Source organism: Populus alba, chromosome 3, assembly GCF_005239225.2.
Source record: "Populus alba chromosome 3, ASM523922v2, whole genome shotgun sequence".
Classification (NCBI taxonomy): Eukaryota; Viridiplantae; Streptophyta; class Magnoliopsida; order Malpighiales; family Salicaceae; genus Populus; species Populus alba.
In genome coordinates, this window is record NC_133286.1 from 14,817,116 (window position 1) to 14,841,181 (window position 24,066).

Consider the following 24,066-nt stretch of genomic DNA (forward strand, 5'->3'; position numbering starts at 1 on the left):
TGATGCTAGCCATCTATTGTATTATTATTCTACCACTCAAATGATTTATATACACAAATCTCGGTTCTGTTGACATTCTTTCTTTATGTACCACGTTGAAGAGTAGCCGTTAGTGGTTAAGATTATGGTAGTTATTTTTTTTTTAATTTTTTTTATTTAAAAATATATTAAAATAATTTATTTTTAACATTTATATATCAGAATGATTTAAAATTATTAATTTTTTTTTAAAAAAATTAAATGTATGAATAATAGAAAATCTGATTTCATTTTATATTTACAATCCAAGAAGATCCATGAACAAATTAAGATCAAGTCGATCAATTTCTGTATATAACCAATCAAGTTTATTTTTTGATAAATTTTGGGTATCTCATTTTTTATTGCTGCCCCATTTGTAATATTGATATAAAAAAAATAACTTCCTATAATAACAATATATAATACATTTTTATAAATCACACCATTTTATTATATATATATAAAATCCATTACCAAAATAATATATTTTTGGTTTTATGACTGGAATCTATTTGAATGAGATTATGAATTTGTCTGGTATTGGTAGTAGTTTTTTTAAAATATTTTTTTTTATTTAGAAATATATTTAAATAATATTTTTTTTATTTTTTAAAATTTATTTTTGATATTAACACATTAAATCAATACAAAAACAAAAAAATATTTTTTTAAAAAAATATTTTTTTTCAAGAATTCTTTTGAAATATATATAAAAAAAGCTCTACTTCTATTATTTTATTTATTTGATCAAGAAATACCATATACAACGAAAATATTTTAACACACTATATAAACTTACTTTATATATTCAGAGGATTTTTTTTTTTTTTTCGAACCTTTCTAAAAATAAGTAGAGGGAAAAAAAAATATTGCACCAATGGAAAGTAATGACGTTGACGTTGAGTTCAAAGAAAGGGAAAGGCCAGAAAAAAACAGTTAATAAGAAGGAAGTTTCCTCCATCGTCACGCGAACACTTCAACTACCTTTCCTTTGCATTTCATTTCCAACGGTAGATTTCCACCTTCTCTTCCGCGCCCGCAACCCACCCACCCCCCGCCAATCTCCGAACAAACTTTTCATCTCCATTCTAAGAAAAAACCCCCCATTAAAAATTCACCCTATTTTATCACTGTTTTAATCACACATACTACCACGTATATGCCAGAGAGTCATGTCAGGCGGAGAGTTCCGGCGAAAGGTGGTCGGAAGACCAGGCCACCACACCCATCTCCTTCTCCAAGTGCACGAACACCACCACCACGGCGATCGGTGAAGCCCTCCAAACCCATAAAGATTTTGAAACGATGCTCCTCAGAGCCCATGATGGCGTGGGGGAGCGGTACTGAAGATAGTATTGATCAGCAGAAACAGAGGAGTAGTTTCTTATTCTATGAGAGTGATGGTGGCAGGAGTATTTTATTTAGGCCTCATACTTGTACGGATGTTTTTTTATCCTCTCCTTCTCTGATCATGCCTCCAAATTTCTCTCCTCGCTCCAGTTTTGATCAGGTACCAAAAGTTCTTCACTTAATTAGCCCTTTACTAATACATTGTTAAAATATGGTGAATTAACCCTCAAATTACTGCCAATAATTTGGATTAAGATTTTACTGAATTGAAAAAATTTGAAACACAAATATATATATATAAAATCCTTTGTGATCCTTTGTGAACATTTTAGCTTTCATGTTTAATTGTTCGATGCAAATTTTGGAGTGCGTGCAGGGATACAAGAAGGATGCAAAAGTGGTGGTTAATGTAACAGTTGAAGGGAGTCCAGGGCCAGTTAGGACCATGGTTAAACTGGGATCCAGTGTAGACGACACGATTAAGCTTGTGGTGGACAAATACAGTGAAGAGGGGCGAACCCCAAAACTTGATGAGGACGCAGCAGTAACATACGAATTGCATCACTCCTATTTCAGCCTTCAAAGTAAGTCAAGGTTTGAGCTTTAAATCTGATTACTAGAATCGTATCACAGTGGATTTGCATTTTATTTCAGGATTTAAGTGAGTCTCTGTCATTCACCAGCCAAACGAAGCGAAAATCATCAAGGGATATTATTGTTTTGCTAATTTCTTTATAATTCAGCTAATATGCATGGATTTTGTTGATATACTCTTTAAACTAATCTTCTTATTTGCAAGTTGGATGTTTTAAATCTTATAACTTGGTGTTAACAGGTTTAGATAAATCAGATTTAATTGGGGATGTTGGTAGCAGAAGCTTCTATCTCAGAAGAAGCAGCAGCAATCGTAGTTTTAATGGAGGCTCAACTTCTTCCATTGCAGACACTGTTTCTGGAGGAGCCAACTTACCACCAACACCAATACAAGGTCCTCCATTCTTACTGACAGAATTCCTTGCTTGCAAATGGGGTAAAATTGTGAGAAGAGCGCGTAAGCTTTGGCGGGTCTTGGTTTGCTGGAAATGACCCCAAGATCTTGCCATTTTTAGAGTTCAATAGCATATTATTTACTGGACTCTAACATCTATTAAGATCCATTTTTTCATCTTCTTAAACTTGTAAATGCTACTGTAGATGTCACGGTGCACTTCTCCTTCACTTGCTGGTGTCTTTGGCTTTGTAATTGTTGTGAAAATCACCCTGTTGCGGAGGTAATTCAATCAAATGAAATATGATAGAGTACTCTGGTTTTGATGCGCTTTCTATTTCTGCTTCAATCAGTACTTGCAGGTCCATTTTTCTTCCATAACTTGTTTAAAGGCTTGAACACCTTGCACTTGAAAATGCAAAGATAACGTCCTCTAGTGCTGTAGATGAGAGAATAATACCATTCTATTTTTCAACAAATGGTCGGCAAATATGGCGTTCAAGGTCGGTCGCGGACCTTGAGGATTTAAGCCAATAATCTTGACTAGTCATTATGGAGTGTTTGCACATGATAGGATGGCTTGGCGATTATTCCTTTTTGTTTTTACTGTCTTTATGGACTGTTTTCATGACTCTTTTTTAGTCCAATTTTTGAAGTTCTTACTGGACTAGTGTTGGCTTATTGGGCTATAAAATGTTGGGTTTTCTCTTGTATGAGTTGGAGTCTTGGTCCATTTAGGTCTCGGGTTTGGGCTCTTGAGCTGCCTCAATGTCTTTTGCTCTTAATTATTACTCTTCCTTCTTTATTTTATACAACCACTAATTCCTCTACCGTGAACTGTTCGTGCGTTGTTGTTATTTTAATTCTTATACATCCTCCATGAAAAAATAAAAAAATTATCTAGCTGTTATTTTTTTCTCTTGAATAATTTAGATTGACTATCCGGAAAACAAAAACATTTAATAATTTTTCATAATGGGCCAACCCAGAAATCAAATCTAGATTTTTGGCCCAAGACCAAAAATAGCCCAGTTAAACAAGAATAGCCCAGCTCCCAAACACGATGGCGATGAGATAGAAACGGTGACGATTTGTCCTGATGTCTGTTTTGAATGGACTAGCGCTGGCTTGATATTTCCTTATTAATGGTTTAAGTTATAGCAACCATTTAGTAAATGACAGACTTCTATTATTATTTATGTATAAGGTGATTAATAGTGTGGTAAGAGTTGTTTTTAAAGTGTTTTTTTTATTAAAAAAATATATTGAAATATTTTTTTTTTTAATTTTAAAAAAATTATTTTTGATATAACACATCAAAACAATCTAAAAATATGAAAAAATTAATTTTAAATAAATACAAATTTTTAAAAATTTTATGAAACAATGATCTCACTGCATAACCAAATACCCTTGTAACTAAAAGAATGGGCTTTCATGACTACTTCTGTTAACGTGAATGATGAAAAAACTGCCTTCCCTTTCCTTTTCCTTTTCCTTTATAAATTATGTCTTTCAATTCCTATTTCTTTCCATTAAATTCTTTTACGGCTTAATTATATAAGATTAATTTTGAAATTTTGATAGGAATATCAAATTAAAAAACAAATAACTAGAATGTAAAATACAAAGAAAATACATGGTCAATTCTAAATTCATATCAATTTTTATTTTGATCAAAAAGTTTATTTTGTTCATTTTATATTTCTTGAGTTTGAGAAAAGAGATAAAAAATTATTTGTTGTCACGATTCTGACAATTAAAATAACTAAGCTTGGTATCAAAATTTTTATTCGAGAAGAAGAGCTGATGCCGATTGTTTTTGTTCTTCATCTTGCCAGAAAAAAGTGTACACATGTCTAGAATGTTTTGTGAATTTAGGTTATTTTTGTGATCTATAACTGATTTTTTGCTATTTTTAATGTCATGAATGTATTTATTAAGGTTTCCAGAATATTTTTAGGTGTTTTCATGTGAAAAATTGATTGAAATGGGTTTTTTGATCCAACAAAAAAACCTTGGTTTTTGGGTTATTTTCTAGCCACTAAAAATCTTGGCAATAGACGATACATACATTATCTACTTTATTTTTTTTAAAAAAAAAAGATATAAAGAATTGGATGACACTAATTATTGGAAGAAAAAAACCATATAAGCTCAAGTGCATGTGTATATGTTTACAAGCCCCGAACATGCCTGAGCTTCAGTTAATTAACCAGGTTTTTTCTTTCTCTCTTTATTTATTTTTGTGAAATTTTTAATTAATACCTTCTCTCTTTTGTATTTATTTTTTATCTTACATTAATTTTTTTTTAATTTCAATTTTAATAATACCCCATCTCTTTTATTTTTAGATTGTTTTGTCTATATCTTTTAAATACTATTTTTTTTAGTTATTTTGTATTTTTGTTTTTTTTAGTTGTTTTTTTTTTCAATTTTATCCTTTAATATTAAATTGATTGAGAATTAAGTTTCATAATTTGTTTTGACTTGAGTTCTATGAGATTATTCATGTCTCATGACCCGGTTTATGGTGTTTTTGGTTGACTCGAGTGGTTTTTTTATATTTTTTTAATTGATTTTTTTGATTTTACAATTCAACAATGGATTGATTGGGAATTGAGCTTTGTATTGTTTCAATTTTTTTGGGATTATCCTAATCTCTTGACCTATTTTTAACAAGTTAACTCGAGTTGACTCAATTTATTTTTTTAGTTAAATTTTGTTTCAATTTCATCATTTATTATTGAGTTAATTGAAAATTAGATTTAATAATAATTTTTTTATCCACCTTTTATTGAATTATCATAGTTTCATGATCTGAGAGCAGATTTAGTAAGTTAACCTCAATTAATTCGAGTCGATATAATATGTTGTCGTTTTAATATTTTTTTAAAAAAATATCATTTTGATTTTTTTTCAAACTATATTTTTATCAATTATCTAGATTATCCGTGAATCTATATAAGACAATCATGCTACATCAAATTAACCTCTACATATTTATTTAAAAAAAATTATTAAGAACACTTGAATATTTTTTTATGTTTGTTTTATAAAATAATCCAAGCTCTAACGTGCGAGCAATGATCTGAGTATATATCCAAACCAGATGCAAAATATTTTTGTTTCCAAAGTGACAGAAAACTGGGAAAGACGTAGAAGGGACATCCAGAACAAAACTCTCCGTGTTATTATCCAAAAGTCCAAGGGCAATCGCATATGTTAACACTTTCTAGGAAGTTTCCGCCTTTCTTTAAACCGTATCAAAATCCAAACATTATTGACGTTACTGAACACCACCTTCCTCTACCTCCATCTCCTGATGCATCAAAACCTCTTTAATTCTCTACTAAAACCCTAACAATAACAAACTTCTTCAGCTAACCTTTTATTTTGAAAAAAGTATACACATCAACAATGACTTCCCGTTCTCCATTCACCTTTCGCCACGTCATCGAAAGCAGGCATCGTCGTCCCACCTCCGAGAGGTCGTTGGAGACCTTCCCACCGGAGAGATACTCGGGCCTTGTACGGCGTCGAGGAGGGTTGATATCGGTTCCCAGAAATCTTATCTCGGCGAAGCAGAAAAATGAGTCATCGTCAAAGAAAGTGCTGACGAAGTTGCTGCTGAATGTAAATATAGAAAGGAGTTTAGGGCCCGTTCATGTTATTTTGTCGCCAGAGAATACAGTGAAGGATTTGGTAAAGTCAGCGATTGATATTTACGTAAAGGAAAGGAGAAGGCCACTCTTAGAGCAGATTGACCCCGATCGGTTTGAGCTCCATTACTCACAGTTTAGCTTGGAAAGTAAGTTCTTGACTGCGTGTATACTTTCTGTTTAATTTCATGTTTTCGTGATTTTTTTATTATTATTAAAGATAGTCCTCTGGTTTTGTAATTTCGTGGTTATTAGAATTTTCTTTCATGGTTAATTTGCCTGAAATTTAGTAATTAATGTGGTCAATTCTGAGTTCCTTTTTATTAACAGAAAAAACATGTATTGCGTGTAATGTGAGTTGCTACACTGAAATTATTATTTTGTTATTGAGTGGAAAACATGGGAGTCTTGTTGATGGAGTAATTTTTAATGACTCATTGATTATTAAAAGATTATTTAAAAGTACACTAGTCTTTTCAAAAAACATTTTACATATTTGAATGATGTATTTATTTCCTAGATTAACAAAATATACAACTATTGATAAAAAATTATTTTGTTTTTTCAAAAAACTTTAAAACAATGAAAATATTTCTTTAACCCTATATCAAAACATGACTCATATAAAAATTATCCATGAGTGGCCAGACCAATTTCATAGTCTTATTATAGACACGTGAAATGCTTTTAAATAGAACTGCTAAAATCAGCCCAAAGAAACCTTTCGCAGCTTTTCGAGGCCCAAGATGAAAAATCCTATAGTTTTATTAATCTTTGTGAAGTTGGGTTGTGTCCTTTTCTTTTGTTGCTGTTTTCTTACATATTCAAAGCTTGTGACGATGTTGGTATTGTGCTGCAGGTTTGAAGCCAGATGAGAAGTTGATAAACTTGGCTTCTAGAAATTTCTTCTTGTGCTCGAAGCCTCCAAACGCAGTCAATTCTTCTTGCAGAGAGGGAACAAAGATGACAATTAAATACCCATTTCCATTGACAAAGTTGATGGATTTCTTGCTATAACTCCTTCCGTTTCTCTAGCTTGTAAACGTTAATGGTCACGGCACATTACAGGTGCTTTCCACTTGTAATCAGCTTCTTGTTGTGCAGATGGGATTTGAAAATTCTACATTTTTACGTTGGGCAGATAAATTCTAAACTATTTGTGCACCCGTGCTTGCAAAGATGTAATTTCTATGTAAAAACGCTGGTTCGATTTAGCAGTAGTAAAATTTTACGCTTTTGCTTGATGCTCAAATAGTTCCCAAGCTTTCTTCCGATAAAAATTTAAATATTTTTTGCTATCAAGTCAACTTAGGTTTTTTCAAAAGATTCTTCATGTATGATACAGCATGTAGTGTCTTGTGTTTTTTCTTCTTCATGTGTTTTTATCATTTATGAGAATTTCCTTTTCATTGCACTAGGAACTTTCAATTTGAGTATTAGCTACTCTTAAACATTATATAAAATACTAGATTCTTATAATACTTGTCATGAAGTGCCTAAGAACGCCTTCGATTGTACAGATTTTATATCTTCTTTCATTTATGATTGTATTATTAACACAGCAATTCATTAAGAAATTATAACCAAATTCTTTGGCAACTTGGTAATGAGAATCAACTCATTAATATTCTATTCTTTATTTCCACCCAAGCACCACAAATTAATCTCACGGCCCACTGAACATTCTGCAAACTCAGTAAGCATGTAGGGATGACATGCGTGTATAATAAAGTTTGAACCTTGATATAAAAGAAGGGAATAAACCCCTTCTACCACTAGGCTAAACCTTAAATGCCCACCAAACCATTTTTTATAAAGTAATCCATAGTTATTTGTCACGTATGATTTCCTTTATTCTTATATTCCATGAAGAATTCACCTTTCTGCATTTCTTACAAGTTTCTGATTTCTCTTTCCTTTTCTGATCATCTTAAATTCAAAGTTTAATGCTCAATGCTCAATATTTCATACAAGCATTAAACTTTTTTATTTATTTATTATACTCTTAAATGCTTTGTGAAGATTGCATTTGATCATTGCAATGAAAGATTGAGCATTTATTAAACATGAAACAAATGAATATGCATATAAGCATCACATTTCATTCTATATCAAATATACAAGCAAAAAACATTCGATATCAAAACTTTACATATTCCTTTTTTTTTTAGTGTCACGCACTCACATTAATTAGGACCGATCTTGTATATATACTTTCAACCATTGATTCAAAGTACAAATCAAATAATACCAAGAGCTTTTTTAGAACATTCCAAAATTGAAATAGTTTTACAAAACCATTGCAATATATATAGTTGATAAATTTTATTTATCAGACTCTTGAATATGGACACTCGAATTTACAAATCATACACATGAATTTGCAATAGAATTTGTTCTTTTGAACAACCAAGCTTTAGAGCTTTTAAATATATCAACTTTTCATAAAGAAATATATAACCATCGAAAGTTATATTTCAGCAAGAATTTAATTCAAAACTTTATATATATATGTCTAATTAGAAATGCGGTTGAGGCTTTAACCTCCTGTTTGTTTGAATTTTTAGTTTTAACACATCGATACTAGATGTTTCAACGTATGGTAAACACTTTAAACTAGTATTCTAAAGAAAAAAAAATTGAAAAGATATTTTTTTAAAATTTTATTCTTTACACTTTGATCCTTAAAAGTTTTATTTTATTTACCTTGATCTTAAACCTTTTTAGTATTATAATCTAGCCCTTAAATTTTTGTTTCTTATACCTTGAATTCAACACAATATTTGCTTGTAAACCAAAACATCATTATTCCGAAGTCGTCCTTTATTTAATTTATCCATCATGCCACATTAAGTGAATTAACTGGTACTAAAATATTATTCACTTCAAAGTTTTTGAAATCTATGTTTGGAACTTGATTTGGTGCATAAACTAATGAAAAACAGTAAAAATGTTAAAAGTAAAAGAAAATTAACTTTATTGAAGAAAGTTGTCGTATGTAGGAAAAATATTTTCTTCTTTTAGGTCTGGCTCCACTCCAATTTAAATTTCCTCATTAATTGTTTCTTAAAATGTTAGGTGGGTTTTGTGACATCTTATTTAAAAATATCTAAATAAAAATTCAATTCTCTGGGATAAGGGCTGTCAATTTTTTACTTGGCTGATGAAAAAAAAAAGAGATAAATTCCAGCCAGATGCAGAAAATTTTATTAGGTTTACAGTCCTATTACTTGAGAAGTTTTAAACCTTCCAAGTCCAAATGACTCTGGTTTTAGAAGTGAAAGCTTTTACTCAATTGGATTTTGATTCTTCCACTCTGAAATACAAAACTCTTAACACCAATTGAGAGAGAATACTGATTATCTAAAAAGGGAAATGGATTTCTTTAGGTATAAATGAGCTGGATTTTTATTTATTTATTTAGTAAATTAAATGGTTTTTTTAATAACGGTAGCATGCTTTTAAAATTAGGTGTAACAAATCAACCTAAACTCAATATTTATTATACATATCCTAATAATATTTATTTATTATAACTTCTTATAATAAAATTATTGATTTAATTATAAGAAAATCTCTAAAATTTCCTAAAAAAACCTATTTAGCAAAAAATCCAGTTTCTGTTACCAATTCCTAGAGTTATTGGTTATGGAGAATAGAAAATGAACATGAATACACGATCATTTATTATCTAAATACGGCAAAAAATAACTTCCTTAACATTTTAGATTTAGAAGCATCATTAAAAAAAAAAATGGTTATTTAATAACCGTAGTATACTTTTTAAATAATGTGTAACAAATCAGCCGAAAATGAAATGGTGGGGAGGAGGCCTTTTTAAAAATAAAATAAAAAACATAACAGAACAAATATTCTACATGGAAACTTCGATGTCGGAAGACTGAACTATATACATGCTACTTGGACTCGTTTATAAACCCAGCCCAGAAAAAGAAAGAAAAAAAGAGTTAGAATCCTAAATTATCGAATCAAGGAAACGCGAACAAGAAAGGAATTGTTGCATTTCAGACAGAACGAAAACCAACGCAATCACTTAGCTGTGCCTCTTTCTGAGGCTAACAAAAATTTGAAACAGAGTTAAAAGGGAAGAGAGGAAAAGATTTAAGAGTAGGGTAAGGAGCATGGGAGATCTCTTTGTATGGTTGATATCCTTCTTCATCCTTATTTCCTTAATTGTTATCGTCATCTATCAGGTTATTCTTCTAATCCCTTTACTTATTTTTCTCTACTTTACTTTGTATTTTGGTCAAATTAATATCTTTCAAAAGTTCATAACTTTTGGTGACTTTTGAATGTTATCTGTTTTAAAATTAAATTAGGGTTTTGCTGAAAGTTTTGTGTTTGTTTCTATCCATTTTGTTCATTCTTTGACTTCGATTGCTTATTGGGTAGTGAATAATGCTAAATGCTGATGGGTTTTTTATCTTATTGGTTTTGATCAATTTACTGTCCAACTTGATAAGGCCCTGGAATTTATTGTTTTCTGTGGATAATAGCGAAGACCCATTTTATTAAAAAGCCTTAGCTTTAGGTAGAGTAACTGTAACAAGTAAGATGATTTTAGAGAATGTTTGCTAAAGAGATTCGAAGAAAAAATGTATGGGAATTGCTACATGTATGGATAAGTCTGGCATTTGCTTGCGTGTATGTTTTGAGGTGTATAATGTTGAAAAATGGAATTTGACATTTTGAAGAATTTGTTGCAGCTGATGGCCTTGGCGGACCTGGAGTTTGATTACATCAATCCTTACGATTCCTCATCTAGGATAAATAAAGTGATTTTGCCAGAGTATATAACAGAAGGGGTTTTGTGCTTATTTTTTCTTGTTACAGGGCACTGGTGTATGTCACTTTTGTGTGTTCCATACCTTTATTACAATGCGAGGCTGTAAGTTTTATCTTCTTCTTTGTTCTGAAGGATTATACTTTGCTCACATCTGAAAATTGTTGTTTATCTGTCTATGAGAGAGAGATAGAGATGTAGCTTCTAAGAGGGAGGTCTACTGTACTAAGACTAAACATCCATTGCCTACCAGTGAAAAGCGTACCATTTCATCAATGCAGTGTGAATAAGATATTTTCAAATAACTGCTGCTCAATCCATGCTATCATGATTGGTCAAGATGATTATTTGCTCAATTATTAGACAGAAGCATGAGAAGTACCTCAGAATGTCCAAATGAAGTAGTTAAATAGCTATAGTTTTAGAAGGCTTCAATGCTTTAGAAGTACAGCCTTGAATGCTGCTTGGACTTGAGTGTCCATGTTTGGAGCCATGAACTCATATTCCAGCAACCTATTTGTATCCCTATCATGAGCTTCACATGGTTTCCGAGTCTTGCACTGTTTATTTCATGTTTTTCAGTCTATGTAGGACAGTCATTTCTATTATTTAGCCATGTTCGTATTGGAGTTAGACTTCTATCTGAAATTCTGCCATTACTCACAGTGGATGCATCAATGCTTTTTTTTTTCTCCATCTTAATCTTAAACTATCATCTTGATTTTATGATTCACTGGGCTGACATGGTTATATTACATTCTGTGTTGCCATTGTGAGGTTCTCAAGCCATAGTTTTTAAGTTTTGGGGTTGATGGGTCAGGGTCTTCCCTGATATCCCAGGCAAGTTGAATTGATTTCATACATAGCTAGGGTTAACACTCTTTGCTTACCTTGCTGATAGAAGCAACCTCATGCATTACTTGAAGGGATCATCATGTAAACAATCTCATTTTGTTGCAGTGATCGTGACTTAGGAATATACTAAGCTTTGTATTTTGCTGGTTACTCATGATGGAACATGATATGCTTTGCTTCTTCCAACCTTTTTCATTCTTTTGATTAGTTACACACGAAGACAGCATCTGATAGATGTGACCGAGATATTCAACATGCTCAATTGGGAAAAGAAACAACGACTTTTCAAACTAGGCTATCTCATTGTTCTCCTGTTTCTTTCGCTTTTCTGGTAGGTGACAATGCCATATAGCTGCTACCTTTAAAACGTATCGATATCACTAGTGAAGAAACTAAAACAAGATTGATTTACTCGTTGTTTACAGGATGATTTTGACCGCCTTGGAAGACAGTGATTATGATTAGTTGGGATAATTGCCTGAAGACAGTGATTATGATTAGTTGGGATAATTGCCTGCTCCAGCGAGGAATGAATTGGAGATACTGGGTACCGTAAACTGCTCCCTTGTGCAAACTAAGGGGCCTGTTGTAACTGATATAGTTCCAGTTCTAGGACTGTAAGAATGCTATTGATTTATTGAATAACATTTGAGGTTCCACTGCTTTTGGCTAAGTCATGATATTTTGTGGTTCCCTGCTGGTTTCTTCATAATTTTATTTTGCTTTTTGTTGTTTGAATATCCTCCCTTGGTGACAAGATGAATTAATTCAGTTCTTGGAACAAGTTCTGAGAAGTAATACAGTTGTCAGAAAATTGTTTCAATCAATTGATGTGGTTTTAAGTGGCCTTCTTCAAGATGTTGGAAGCAACTCGACTTCAGCTGGAATTTTTTCTTTATTAAATTATTGGAATCATCAATTTATAGAAGTTTAAGATCAATTAATCAAAAAAAAAAAAAAGTACAAGAGTTGATCCCTTTACATAATGAAATGATCATTTTTACTCTTCACTAACAAAATCTAAGAGTTTTGTTTATGATGACTTATTAGTCATTGTAAAATTAATTGACAACAAATTGGTTGTGATAATTTTATCCATAATAAAATTACTTTATATTCTTAAAAGTTAAAAACTACAAAACTTTTTTCAAGTGATTTTTAGTTTTTTTTTTTATTATTCTGCACAATAAAATATCCTTAAAATCATAAAATTATTAAATTGAATTCAAGAAGCATTTTCAACTTTTCCTTAAATGTTTTTTTTATATATATATAATCATGTTGGTTTTGAAGAAATTTGGTTTTTTTTAACAAATATAAAATATCATTTTAATAAAAAGATAGTTGATATTTACTAACAGGTGAGAGTTACTTGTATCTTTTGAGTGGTGTGTGTGACCTCATATGATGACAAAAAAATGATCTGTCAACATGCTATCTGAAGAGTCGAGTGATGATGCATCCATTGAGATGGCATATGTTATATTATGAGCAACAATGAAAGATTTTTCTCTCCCTATCTTTTCTCTCTCCATGCCTTGGGATTCGTGCTCGGCAGCCAAAATAAAAACTTGTTCTCCCCTTTGTTTTTATTTCAATAATAGTTCTCATTTTTTTATTGATCTTTATTTGTTTTAAATTTTTATTTTATTTTATTTTTCAATGTCATCCATTACCATTTGAATTTATTTAATTTTTATATCAAATATGATCTTTATTCTTTTGATTACTATTTTTTTTTATATATCATTTTCTTAATTGAATCTATGTTTCAATTTCATCCCCTATTATTTTAATTAATTTTATTTTTATGTCAAATTTGCTATTCATTGTTTTTTCTTTCTTTGGATCCTTTTTTGAAACTAATTTTATTTTTTTAATTTCATTATTCAACATTATATTACTTAAGATATGAACTATGTCGTTTTTTTTTTTTGGTGCTATGATCTTAATCTTATGACTTTAGTTATATGCATGAAATGTTAACCCTAATTGATAATAGCCTTTTCTTCTTCTACTTTTTAAATTGATTTTATTTTTCATTTCCATCCTTCAGTATTAGATTTATTGAAGATTAAACTTCTTTACTTCTTTCTTTGTTTACTTTCTATAAGAATAACCAGACCTCATGACTCAGGTGAATTTACCATGCTAACTTGGATTGACTCATGGCTTTTACATCATTTTAATTTTATGTTGAGTTTTGTCCCCATTTGTTTTTTGGCTTTGGATCCATTTTTTAGATTGATTTTTTTTTTAATTTCATCCTTTAGCATGGATTAATTAAGGATTAAGTTTCTTTTTTTTTTTTTTTCAAATGCGGTGTTCTTGGTTTTGTGGCCCGGGTTATGAGTATTAAATGTTAACCTAGACTTCCATAATTTTTTAAATCTTTTTTTACACCATTTATTTTTCAATTTCATCATTCAATACCAAGTTTATTGAAGATTCAACTTCTTTATTTTTTTTTTATTTTTATTTATGTGAGGATATTCTGACTTAATGACCCATGTCACGAGTTTGTCATGCTATCTCACACTGACTTGAGGCTTTTTATATTATATTATATTATTTTATTTTATTTTATGTGAAATTTTGTTCTTATTCTTTTAATTGATTTTTCTTTTTTGGGTTGTATTCTTTTTTAAAATTGATTTTTTTTTAATTTCATCATTTAATATTGAATTGTTGAAGATTAAGTTTTATAATTTTTTTGTATACAATGATTTCGATGTAATGACCCAGATCAAGAGTATGAAATGTCAACCTAGATTAACATTAGTATATTTATTGTTGTTATTTTTTTTTTAATCATGTAATTAAATTAAATTCTTCTATTGGTTTTAGTAGAGTTTATACATAATTCTTTTAATCTTTAAAATACACTAACAACATTTGAACAGTATTTTTTGAAGTTATAAAAAAATTAACTTTGTCAACAATGAAACACCTACCACCTATCTAGTTTTAGGTGATTCTTGTTCGACCTCAATGTGATACGTTGCAATGAATACAAGGTAGTGTTTCTTTCATACTCACTTATTTATCTATCTGGGGGGATTGGTATGCTTTCAAGTTTTGATGGCATTATTTATCATTTTATTCTAATACAAGCCTTTCAAGAAAGTCATGTTATTCCAATGATAATTATATATTAAGTAAATTATGATTACAGTGTAACCCAATTAAAGTTAGAGATGACTGAAAAACACCTGCCCTGGTTTTCTCTCATGTCTCCCTGCTAGGTATTGGGGTTTCATAGCGAATCTATCCAGGTTCTCTCTTGTTTTTTTGACAAGTTTTTCCTCACAACTTGCGGGTTCTCATCGTAGGTGCTTTAGGTTCGTATTAGACAATTCTCTCATGGAGAGGGGAAAAAAAAATAGAAGCGAGGGTATTGTTAATTTGTTCAAGAAAACAATTATTAGAATCATAAAAACAAATTTTAACAAAGAAAAAAATTCAGATGAAAAACTAAGGTAAGCCATGGAAGGTAGAAAAAAATAGCTGGATAATTTTATAAAAATATTGTGTTGATATTAAAAATGGAAGTTTTTTAAACATATTAAAAAAACATATTTCCAATCTTTAAAACAACATATTTTTGAAAAATAAAAAATAAACTATAAAAAAGAGGCAAGCCGGTTGGATATAAGTGGCCTAGTGCCTAGCCCATTGAAAAAAAAAAAAGTCTGATGCATGGGTCTACAATAACCCTTTTTTTTATTGCACATACAATAGATCACTTGCTAGATTGTTGTCTAAAAATTCAGCCGCTATTATGATCACCGGAAAATCATGAAGAATAAAAAAAAATCCAAGTAATTTATTATTCACAAAAAATTTCTAAAAATCCCAAATGTTTTAGTTGTTTAGTTAATTATCTTCACGGCATACAGACCGGAGTTGAGGTTAAAATGCAGTTGAAGGATTCGTCCTGACCAGGTTTGCTTGTAGCTTGGAACCTTAACCTTGGGAGTTCACCGTGAACCAAATGTAATAGAAATATTTTACCCTCTGCAAGCAAGCGAGTTGAGTAGCAGGTTGTCCTCTGCGCATTGCATGTTTCATTTGACCACGTCGTTGACACATCGTGAAGCAATTTGGAAAAACCTCACCTTGATGTTTTCTTTTTTTTATTTTAATTTTATTTTGTGTGCGCGAAGTTTCTCCGAAATTGTTGAAAACGACAAAAAAGCAAATAAAGTCTGCTGATATGATTGAAGTCGGTTTCGAGGATCTTCTGGTGTTGTTTGTCTTAAAAAAATATATTGACTTTCAAAGGCAAATTAAAATATGTTTTTTGGTATGAGAATGCTGTAATAATTAATTTTTAAAGTGTTTTTTTAAATATATTAAAATAATATTTTTTTTTTTTATTATTTTAAAATTAATACAATAAAATAGTACAAAAACATAAAAAAAAAATCGATAAATAAAGTATGAATATTATGGTGCCATCAAGTAGCATCATGTACTTGATTATAAGATCAGATTTTAGTTTTTCTTTCTTCATTTTCAAACGAAGTCTGGTTTCCAGTCTCACACTTGAATGGACAAGTGAGATTCAGTGGACTCCGAAGACAGCTTTAACAAAACGTTCAGTAAAGTGGATTCTGTCCAGTAAAGTTACGTTTTGGTCATTCTTTCTCACATCAGTAAGGCAAAGACCAGAGTAGAGTACAAAAGGGAAACTTGATGAAGAGAACCAGTCTGGGTTCTGGGAATTGCAAAAACCATTGACTGTAAGTCTCAATACGTGTTTCCTCGAACCACAACTTATGATGAAGGTGACTGGTTATTGGTCCCTTCTCTTAACATTTCTTCCCTCCATCCTTTATTAACCTTAGCAATGAAGTCTTCAATTCTCTTCTCCAGATTATCATCAAGTTCTTCTGCAACATCTTGCCAACCAATCACACCGGCACTCCCATTGTCGTAGTCGTCTTCAATACAACCATCAGAACAACTGTGTTTCTCGTCGTTGTCTTTGCCATTGTCATTGTCCTGACCCTTCTCATTGCTGTGATTCTCACTCTTACTCTGAACACATGTGTGTCCAGCAACTTCACATGAAGATTCAGCATTCCCATTGCTCTGATTCTCACCTTTATTCTCTACATATGGATATTCACATAAAGACGGTTCAGGTTGCCGGAGTCCATCAAGTTCATCTTTGGATGGCTTATAACTCCATAAAACGATGACCCAAATTAAGATGTTGAGCAACAAATGCAAAAACACAGCAGATGAAAAGTTCCGAACCGGAGAAGCATTTAAGAACAGTGATACTGGTAACGCAACGAGCTTCATTTCCTTGTACAAAAGTAGATGATACAGCTAAGCAAATAAAAACCAGAGCGATGCTGTTGATGCCGTGCTTTTCTAAATAATTTGCAGTGGGGTTTCCATTATATAGTTGCATGGGGTTATACGTGAGACCAACCAATGTGTGATTCTCGGAAATTGCTGTTTTTATAATTGGTAGGGTATATGACACTTAATTTCACAGAAGTTTCGTCATTATTTCTAGCAACCCGAATTTTCAATCACAAGGCAGAAACTTCCGCAGAGCTTCTTAGATTATGTCAAATTATTTTTTCATTTTAAATTAATTAATTTTAAAAGAAATGGATTTGCTAATCTCAGCTTTTTAGAAATTTTCCTGTTTTTAAATTTTTTTTCTAAGAATGAGATTTTTTCCCATAAATTTTCACGATATCTTATAAAAATATTTTAAATCTCAGATCTTTTATATCTCACCTCATTTCTCCTAGATTTTTTCTAAATATAGGTTTCTCCATGATTTTCCTTTATATATTTAGAATTTTTTTCAAACATAGTGCACACCTATGTACACGGGTTTTGCAGTTTATTATCTAGGGTTTCAACCCCTTTTCTCATATTAAAAATATTAAATAAAATCATCATGATAATTGGATATTTTTATAAATATTTACGGATTAATACCGCAAAGACTTGAGGGCGGTTAATAGATCCAAATAAAATGAACTTAAAAAAACTCTCAAAATAAACTTAAAACATTCCCTTAAAATAAGCTTAAAAAACATCTATTGAGCTTAAGTTTGGTAACTCGAGTCCAATGTACAGTTGGGGCTAAGAAGAGCGGGCTCAGACATTATAATCCGAGCTCAATGTACAATTCACATTTTTTATATATATCTTATATTCACTATAATTTTTTCTTAACTCATTGATGTAAGATAATTATAGTGAAAATCATTTCATATATATTTTTTTAATAACCTATATTTACATCCATTGCCTCAAAAAATATATATAAAAAATTTTAAAATTTTAAATATTTTTTTTTCTTTAATTTTTCTAAATTAATTCAGCTTAACCCATGTAGCCTAAAACCTAGCTACTTGTTCGGTCAACCCATGACTGAGCTCAATAACTATGCTAAAAACAACCAGTTACGTGCCGTATATGCGTGCGCTTCCAGGGAATTTAGAACTCTAAGGGCGTTGCATTTGAAATGCTTGATCTCATTGACATTCTGATGATGACAGGGAGCTGACTTTAGTGGGAGTACTGTACATTTATGGAAGACCCACTTGCAGTTTTGCAACCAGAGAGGGGAGAGAACATAAAAAAATCAACACTTCTGCCTTTCTTTGTTAGCTTTGCTTTGGTTTCTGGCATTGAAAATTGTTTATATACTGGTCTGGAACTGCAAAAATACAGAGAATTTTAAACAGCTGCGAAGACTGAACCTGTATGATTACATGGAAAAATAACTAAAAGTAAATACATTCAAAAAGCATAATGAGAACAAAAAATTATAAAAATAGTTGAAAATGTCATTACAACTATTTCTAAGAAGTTGCCCTGTTGCATCACGCAGAGCAACATTAACAGCCTTTAAAAAGAGTAGATGAAATGTTAGAAATAACAGCAATTTGCAAAAGTCCATCAATCCCGAGAAAGGCAACTCTAGGGGGTAAATATTACATTAGCTATTCTACATGGCACAACAGCAACAGGGCCTAACGAATCAGCTAACTATAATTCTACCTGAAAAACAAAATAGGTAAAATCGACATGCCAGTACTGATAAATTGTTGATAAAATTACAGACAAAACAACACTTGAAGGTGAGATTGTAAGATTGGAGGTTGAATGCCATTGTCGTCAGTGACAAGCCTTTTGATGCACAATTGAGGTGAACCCCATTACCCTGCTGGCAAAGTTAAGTTAATGTCAGCCGGCTTATTCCTTGATTCCGGAGGCAACGGAGACCAACTATCTCCTCGAAATGAGGGAGATGAGAAGTTGGATTTGGGATCAGCAATAGAAATAGGAATGGCAGCAGTCGCCATGACACCTGATAACGAATCATGCTTCTGTTTCTTTGGCTTCTGCTCATGCTGGTTCCCAGCCAGAAAACTACCTACTACAACCTAATCAATTAACAAGAAGAAAAGGAAAAAGATTATCAAACTCTGTCTCAAAAGCCATCCATGATGATTATTACTTCTGAGATGGGTTTAACACCACAGTTTAGATAGTGCACTGGGATTGGGGAGAACAGTTAAATTGGAAAAACAACCTGTACGGGACTTGCAGCTACCAGCAGACCAGCAACTCCACCGCCTACAACTCTTCCATCAGGACTTGCTAATGAAACACTCATCCCACCAGATCTGCTTCTTGTTCCTCCAGTTTCAGTGGGCATAAATGAACCAGATAAAGACAGTATCTCAAAGCGACCCTGGAAAAATCACAGAAAAGATTGATAAATAATTATTAAAAATCAAAAAGTACAAGCAACGTGAGGTGCTAGGATTAGGTAGTTAACAAATGGTCCTAAAGTGTTATTACAAGTCCAATATTGAATTAGTGAGGAAAAGTAGTCTACAAGTTCAAAGGGCACCAGTAAGAGGAGGAGCAAAGTAGATAAAGATCCCATTTTACAAATGTGATTCCAGGACCATGTTAACATCCACTTTTGAAGAACTTCTAAAGGTCTAAACTAAGACCTTTATTTTAGATGAACAACCAGCACCGTAACCCAAGTATAAAAAGCAGCAGGAGAAGAGAATTAATTCTAAACAAGAGCTTATGATGAATCCCAGCATGGAACACATCACCAACCACAATCATATGTTTCTTTTTCATTTTATAAAGAGTTGAATGACACAGATTTCCTGATTAGAATTGTTAGAAACTCTTAATGTAGAAGTGCAGTTGCTGAACTTTTGTACAGAAGTGCACCTTTAAGGTAAAGGCAAACCATTGTTTTAAATGAATCATTGTACATAAGGAAGGATAAAATGCATCACCTCGTATGTTAGTGTACCCCCTGAAGAATCAGGCTGACGAAGTGTAACGCTAGAGATCACACCATTAGCTGAGAGCACACATATAGCTCGAGGACCTTGTTGGGAAAATGATATGATTTTCATTGTGACATCCTAAACAACCAAAAAATGATAATCTATTTATGTAAGTCATCCTTGAATCATAGGAAAACATATAATTCAATCTCAGAAGTTATGACAAAAAATAATGGTTTTGCAATTTCCAGGCTATTTCACCGAATATCAGGGAATGTTACATAAAGCAAAGTTTTTAATCAATTTTTTCTGCCTTCTCTATTTTGGAAATTTATGGCATCCTGATCAATGTTTACAGTTGCTCAAATCCCAGCAACAGTTTCTTAACACGAAATTCAGGTTATGTTTGCACTTATATGAACAAATGGCCATAAAGGAAAAAAAAAATGCAATGTCAATACTATGCATAAATACAAAGATTCAGTGGTTATGTACCTCGCCCGCATTGACTGTGATGATATGGGGAGTAAAATTTGCACCTACAGAGCATGCAACCCAATCACCTAGAAGATCAAATTGCCAAAGCATCAGCAAACCAAGACACAGAAATTCTCATTCCGCAATCAGATTCTCAATTCACAGACTTCAAGCAACATAATGCACCTCAAAGGTAATAGGAAAACCAAGGCAGAAAATTTCAGAAATTTCAAATTCAGAATTCTTGCTTTGAAAAGAAATGCAGGCAAAACATCATATTTAGGGTGGCCTTTTCGGCAATAGGAAACCCCATTGATGTGGAAAAAGACTACATGAAACCTTATGGTGGCATGGCCAAAGAAAAACAGCTCGTATTGCTTTCTAAGGCAGCATTACCAATAAAAAAAAGTGACATTTCTGCAGACCATCAAGAACTTAAAAATTGCATAATCATAGAAAAGTCTCATGCATCGATGACTGGTATGACTTGAGTACCAGCATAAAGATATTTGGCGGCTCTTCAACCTCCAGGCAGAAGTTCTCAGCAACAGTTGTTAAAGGCTCCTCAACCGATAGGGCATGGGTGTAGATAACTAACTCAAACAACCAAAGGAAAAGCTCCAAGCCATCTCATAGCAAAAGAAGAGCCTCTCTAAGGACAGAATCTCTATAATTAAGAGAAGGGCTTAAAGATATTGTCTTATGACCCGATTTCTAGATAATTATGTAAAGCTATTATGGTGTTTCATGCAAATGGAACAATCCTCCAAGGGGGGTAAAACCAATGCACCATCTAAGCTACCTGATTACTCATGAGCAGGAATCTCAATTCTATGCATCAGATTCAACACTGCTACTTGAAAACAGAAAGAAAACAGGAAAGCCAGAAATTGAAGCACTGTTGCTAAAGGGGTAGCAAGATAATCATCATGAGCTTAGACTGCCCAGTGGAGGTGGTCTCAAGAGTTCAAACTCATGGATTTTGTCTGTGGAATAATCAAACACCAGGTAAATTGAGGAGGAATTATAGAAAATGTCAAGCAAAACCCTTTTTACTTGATAAATAATATGCAAATTTTCAACTAACTATGAAGAAATGAAGTGTCTTGTCTAAAGTAAACTGTCGATGGCTTGTTGGGAATAGATGGCACTTCATTCTACTGATGACATGCTCAAAAGACAGCCATGCATTTTATGGTCTCTGCTGCAATTTGCAAAAAGTTCCAAGTAATGCAGCACCCATGAAGCTGGTTACCCAGGTCGATAGAGAACTACAAAATAATTATTCCCATCTTCGCTCTCTTTCATCTAAGCTAGAAAATTGTATTCCAGGAAGCAACCAAGAAGCCCAACTCAACCGGAGATGGAAGAGATAAGAAGTCAACACTCAAAACTACGTAACTAGATTGTGCGTGCTTAGTCACAGTTGACCACAATTCTTCTCTTCTATATGACTCATGTAGTAGCTACATGGATATTAAGAACCTTGAGAACTGCTCGGGTAGAGAAGGCCAATTTCAGCAAGTGAGCAAGCAGCACACCATGATAAAAGAGGCCAAGTTCGGCAACTTACATCCAGACCCTTTTGGCAGGAAATGATCACACAGCATAAGGAACAAGAATCTAAAAACTAGCCACAAAAATATCCAGAATACAAAACACGGTAAGCAGAACCAACCATAAATATCAGCAAAACATGGAAACTAAAAAAACTTCCTCCATTGTTTAGGAAGGAAATCGGTGAGATCTCTCTATTCCAATTTTGTTTAAACCATAACACAGCAGCAGACCTTTACCGGTCATTTAGCAAGTACCCAACAACAGTACCTTCCACAAATTCTCTTCCCCAAAAAAGGGTTCATAAGTGCCAAAATAACACCCTCATAACAAGATTCCCTCATTACCACACACCAACTCACATACCCTCGTTCTCTTTCTAAACCCACCACACACACTCAAACACACATATCAAGATCTCAACTGAAGCATCATTTCACAGGTCCCACGTTCACAGAACCTGTACTAAAAACCACCCGACTTTCTCTAACATTGAAACAGACAACACAAAAAACAACGTATAAAAACATCAAAGATGCAAACTTAAAACCTAAAACAAGCACAAAAACAATTAAGCTCAAAAGGTTACCTATAAAAATGTCAAGTTTCTTACCAAGATTCAAACTTTAAGCACAAAAAACACTTTAGCTCAAAAGGGAATAAATAAATTGACAAGCTTCTCCGTTCCTTACCTAAATTCTCCAGCTCAAACTTGGCCTTGCTCACTGGCTTTATTTTCTTTTGCTTCACAACCGAGAAATCAATCACCGGAGGAGATGGTGCAGGAGCCGCCGACGAAATCGGCTTCGGAGACAAAGCCATGGTGACACTCCCGTCTGGACCATACTTTCTAGGCCTCCCTCTCTTCTTCTTCAATGGCATAGTCGCCGCCGCGGAAGACGGTTGGGGAGGTGGAGCTTGCGGCGAAGCAGGTGGCGCAGATCCAGTTGTTGAATTCGGGTTGCTGTCGGACCTAGGAGCGATTTGGTAATTTGAAGGAGCATCGGATGTCACCACTGTTACCCCCCCGCCACCACTGTTACTACTCACAGTTGTTTCCATGCTTAAACCCTTTAAAAGAGATTTTTCTTTTATGAAAATCTTTCCTAAAAACTCATTTTGATTTTGAGCTCAAATCATCTCAAAATATTAAAAAAGTTCAAATTTTCATTGAAAATTAAACCTAAAAAAATCATCCTTTTCAAGAGGAAAAAAACAAGCTCCAAAATTTAAAACCCAGAAAGGAACAAAAAAATGAAAGGAAAGCTGAATATGAGGTAGAAGAGAGAGCTTTGTACAGGAGAAATTAATCTTGAAAGAGAAAAGAAAAAATAAATAAACACATGCGCTTTTTTTCAGCTTAATTTTTGAGATTAGAGAGCTCAGGTTAAGCAGAAACAGAACTTAACTGAGGTTTTAAGAAAAAGAAAAAAAAGCACAGGGAAAAGAAAATTTGTGTTTTAAATTTTAATTCTTTTTTTTGGAGTAAAGAGAGCGATGAGAGGAGAAGGAAAGATTGGATTTAAGCTGTGAAAGTGAATTTTGATTTTTGAATTAGTGGGGTGGTTTGGATTGGAAACTGGTTTTTTTTTTTTCTCTGTCATAAAAATAATAGAAAAGTTTGTTTTGTTTTTTAGTTCTTGTTGAGCCAATTTAGTTCTTAACCTTCCTCCTAAGTCTGTCTGAAATATGATTAGAAAAACAATAATAAAAATTGCAATTTGAAAGAATTTAATAACAAAAAGAAAGTTGGCATTGATGAATATAAATGTGCGTGCGCGCGCGTAATGATTATTGTAGAATTGTATTTTATGATAGATAATAAAAGATATTGATGTTTTGGTTGGAATCTGGTGGAAAAATAAATAAATAAAATAAAGTGGAAAGTGGGAGGGGTTTTCCTTTCTCTATCTCTATCTCTATCTCTATCTTCTCTTTTCATTATTTTTTTCTATTTTCGACAGAGAAAGGGACAAGAGATGGTGTTATTGCCATCATTTTATTAGCAGTTTTCTTTTCTTTTCTTTAGTTTTGAGTGAATGGCAAGTA

At 32.4% G+C, this 24,066-nt stretch overlaps 3 protein-coding genes across 4 annotated transcripts; 2 read left to right on the forward strand and 1 right to left on the reverse strand.

Moving 5' to 3' along the window:
- Nucleotides 1-1,006: 1,006 nt before the first annotated feature.
- LOC118028777 (uncharacterized protein At4g22758) lies at nt 1,007-2,683 on the forward strand. Of its 2 annotated transcripts, none has more exons than XM_073408015.1 (3): nt 1,007-1,531; nt 1,748-1,955; nt 2,026-2,188. In XM_073408015.1, exons 1-3 carry the CDS (start codon nt 1,181-1,183, stop codon nt 2,034-2,036), a joined length of 570 nt encoding a protein of 189 aa, XP_073264116.1. In that variant the 5' UTR covers nt 1,007-1,180; the 3' UTR covers nt 2,037-2,188. The 2 variants fall into 2 exon arrangements, with proteins under 2 accessions (XP_073264116.1, XP_034888378.1); XM_035032487.2 differs by lacking the exon at nt 2,026-2,188 and adding an exon at nt 2,207-2,683 and having other exon boundaries at nt 1,008-1,531.
- A 7,264-nt stretch (nt 2,684-9,947) lies between these two features.
- LOC118028742 (protein cornichon homolog 4) lies at nt 9,948-12,357 on the forward strand. Its single transcript, XM_035032448.2, has 4 exons — nt 9,948-10,235; nt 10,749-10,930; nt 11,889-12,011; nt 12,106-12,357. The coding sequence occupies exons 1-4, from the start codon at nt 10,164-10,166 to the stop codon at nt 12,143-12,145; spliced, it is 417 nt and encodes a 138-aa protein (XP_034888339.1). The 5' UTR covers nt 9,948-10,163; the 3' UTR covers nt 12,146-12,357.
- A 6,116-nt stretch (nt 12,358-18,473) lies between these two features.
- Nucleotides 18,474-23,700, reverse strand: LOC118028661 (AT-hook motif nuclear-localized protein 1). The gene is made up of 5 exons (XM_035032348.2): nt 22,710-23,700; nt 20,479-20,546; nt 19,990-20,121; nt 19,257-19,418; nt 18,474-19,107 (listed from the first exon to the last, which is right to left on the reverse strand). The coding sequence occupies exons 1-5, from the start codon at nt 23,077-23,079 to the stop codon at nt 18,880-18,882; spliced, it is 960 nt and encodes a 319-aa protein (XP_034888239.1). The 5' UTR covers nt 23,080-23,700; the 3' UTR covers nt 18,474-18,879.
- Between the last annotated feature and the right edge of the window lie 366 nt (nt 23,701-24,066).